Genomic DNA, 3,511 nt, shown 5'->3' on the forward strand with positions numbered 1-3,511 from the left:
TCTAGTGGGGCTCTTTAAAAAATCCAAGGAAGCACAATCCAAGCATGCCCAGTCTATGCAATAGCTGAAATGGACGTTCCATCTCTGGAAAACTGCTAATAGATGCTAATAAAGAGATAAGCGTACCAACTGCATAACTGTGAATGACCAAATCTCTACTCCCTAAGCCTTTGTCACAGAAGACTTTAAGCACAATTTCTTTTTAAAAGCATGTTATTCCTTTTAAGGCTTTAATAAGAAATCTAAATCAAGGACAAATTCCCATCTCCTACAATTAGAAAAATTAGAATAAATATAGCATCTTATAAAGATGTTCCCCCACTCCTATACTACTATCCTAATTCAGGTCTCCATCATTTCCCCATAACTTAGCAGTGTCCTAACTACTTTTCCTGTTGGAATTCTTTTCCCCTCAGCAAATTTTTCTAAATGATCTTATAAAACTTAAAAAGAACATTACTTTTAGTGCCGTAAGCAAATTAGTCACCAATCCAGTTCAAATTCTCTGTTGGGTTGTCAGAAAAGTCATGACGTATTTTTCCTGTTTTTTGTTGTTGCAAAAATGCATCATGACTTTTCCAACAACCCAATAACACTGTCACTACTATGTATTGGGTCACTTGAGGTGGGTCTATAACTACTACTCTGGAATCTCACTTTTCCTGTTAGGAAACTAGGAAAGAGTTTCACATAAGGCCAAACTCTCCTACCAGGGCAGCATCTGGACTACAACCAATAATCCTGGCCTCACATTTAAGAACAGGCTCCCTTGAGATTTGACAAGAGTTCAATATCCCGGACAGTACATTATATGTTTATCAAACTGGTACTTTCCTTAGAAACCTTACTCCATTTAGAATGTTTTTACCCACAGATACTTAGTAGTCATGGAACCTAGATGGACACTTAATTTTTGTTACCTAGAGATATAACAATACACACAAGTCAAAAACAAGTGGAGAAGAACTATACCTAATTTTCAGAGGCTACATTCTTTCCACTAGATTCTACTGCTGAAACACATTCTTAGTTTTCTAAAAATTAAATGTTAACAATACACTAAAAAATAATTCTTAAGATATGAAAATTACCTTTTTATGCTATTATATGTACATATTTCAAAAATCAACTTTCCAGAAACAGAAATGCAGTGTAAAATCCAGAAGATACATACCCAAGAAAACAATCTGTATCACTCATCCATTGATTTACAAACTGTACAGTTATAGGTCCAGGGTTGTGAGGCAACTGAATTCTTTCTAAGGTATGTAGCAGCAAATCAGGGTTGTAGTACAAGGCAGCAATTGCAACCTGAAGACACATGGTACGGAGCTCACTAGTTTTGACCCCTCGGGTTAATCTCTCCAAAACAAGTTGAACAAAAAGTGGAATGCACTAGAGGAAAAATAGAAAAAGAGAATTAACCATACACAAAGAAACCAAGTAACTTTTATAGAAAGCTGAGTGTTGGTAAAAAGTGTAATCGATAAATAAGATACTTTTAGTGGATAAATAAGATAGTTTTAGTGGAAATAAAACTTTTGGTTATTTAAATTATTTTTAGAGATAGTAAATTTATATTCTCATAAAAATTCAGAGAGATGAAATGGCCAAAGGAAGGTCTTACGGTAGTGCCAAAAAGTCTCCTTCCGTTTTAAGTGTAGATTACAGTTAGTTGGAGACTGTCCTACAAAAGTCCACACCCAAATGATGGCAATATCCAAATGTGAAGTTAGTCTTTTCAAGTTTAAGATAAATGACTACAGTGAGAAATCAAATTAGGAAGATAAATTAATAAGATTCAGAATAAGCATGATGTGATCAGAACTTCTCTTGAGAAAGAAAACTCCTGTTCGTATAAGAATGAAGAGAAAATAGTGGAGTTGGCACATTAAAACAAAATCATCTAACTTCAATTCCAAAATAAAACACTGATGAACTAATTTTATTGTATTTACCAATAGCTATTTTTCAATTAATATGGATGGGCTNGCAAATCACCTTCATTTATGTACTTTACTGTAAATTTATAACCTGTAAACTACAAATATCTCCCAATTATAATTTTTGATGATGAGTCACCTAAGAACCACAAAAAGAAAAATCAAGCTGTCTCTTCTAATATGCTGTGCTCTGACACTTCTCAGTCTAATGGTTAATTTAACTTATAGCTGCTGCCTTCACCGAGATTGTCAGCACCAAAAACCAAACAAACAAAAAACACTAGGTTGCTAATTTATGTAAGACCATTTAATTCTGTTATAAGTGTATTTCCCTGGGTATAGCAACATTCACTAGGCTCAATAATAAATCACTTACATGTCAAAAGGTGAACAAAGATAAATTTATATCAATGATATAATTAAGTCAACCAAACCCAAAGTATTTGTTAAATGTGCAACAGGCCAAAAAATGTAAATCTGTTCAATGACTACAAACAGACTAAGATTCAAAGAAAATGCATGCTCAAATCAAAATCAATTCTAGCATTCATTGCAGTTAGAAGACTTTACCATTTTCTTCCATATCAGTTTTCTCTGCTTTTGAGTGATCTTCCCGGTTTACCAGTTGTCTAGTAGCACAGACCTGCTTTAGGCCAAGGAAAAGGAAAAGAATTGAGGGCACGATCTGTCCCACCACAGCATCTACTGCAGGAGGTCGATTTTGCAATTCCAAGAGGATACTCAGTCCTATTATACACATCTTCCGGTCATGATGCCTACATGATGAAGGGGGGAAAAATGTGCACATAAGTAATGAGGACAAATTCTGAGGAAACTATAAAAAGGAATGTCCAAGGTGTATACTCTAAGATTCATTCACTGGAATTATACATAGGTATCTCCCATTTTGTACTACATGAAATCTTATGCAAATCAAGTTTTGTAAACCAATTATTATCATGAAAGACTTATGGGAGTCTGCAATCAGTATGGTGAAATCTTGCTGTAATATCAATTTATGATTACTGTAAGTGCTATATGTGGGTCTTGGAATAACAAGTTTTATTAAAATAAGAACACCTGTATTTTACAGCATAAAATTCCTATCCAATGGAAAAAATGAAAAGTTCCTTAGACTTTGTCTTTACTAAACTGTTCTACATGTTTCTTGGCAGATGTACGGTACACTAACCCCAGGTGCCAAAAGCTATTTCAAAACCTCAAGATCTAATAAGCTGAATTCATGGTTATAAGTAAATCTATTAAATGTCCTCTGCTATAACACAAAATAAGGAAAATTTAATTATGAAGGAAAAATTCGACCAATATACATTACATACATTTTTCTTACTAAATGTTTCTTCTAAGTTGTTTCAAACTAAAAATATTAAGAATGAAAAGACTACTGTATTGTATCACACCTAAAATTGCAGTTTTCTTGGAAAATGAAAAAAAAAAAGAGTTGGCTTGGGAGCGCGATCTCTGAACAGCAGGGCTGCCAGTTCAGTTCCCACATGGGCCAGTGACGCTGCGCCCTCTACAGCTAAGATGGTGAACAACAGCTTGAC

General features: G+C 34.3%; 1 protein-coding gene across 1 annotated transcript in view; it reads right to left on the reverse strand.

The window, feature by feature from the left end:
• Window positions 1-3,511, reverse strand: part of IPO8 (importin 8) — a 72,202-nt gene that overhangs the window by 9,200 nt on the left and 59,491 nt on the right. Inside the window, exon 21 of the mRNA XM_019624963.1 lies at window positions 2,514-2,719. Within this exon, the coding sequence (XP_019480508.1) occupies window positions 2,514-2,719 (206 nt within the window). The remainder of the gene's footprint in view (window positions 1-2,513; window positions 2,720-3,511) is intronic.

The sequence above is a fragment of the Hipposideros armiger genome, unplaced genomic scaffold (genome assembly GCF_001890085.2).
Source record: "Hipposideros armiger isolate ML-2016 unplaced genomic scaffold, ASM189008v1 scaffold_610, whole genome shotgun sequence".
NCBI classification, from domain to species: Eukaryota; Metazoa; Chordata; class Mammalia; order Chiroptera; family Hipposideridae; genus Hipposideros; species Hipposideros armiger.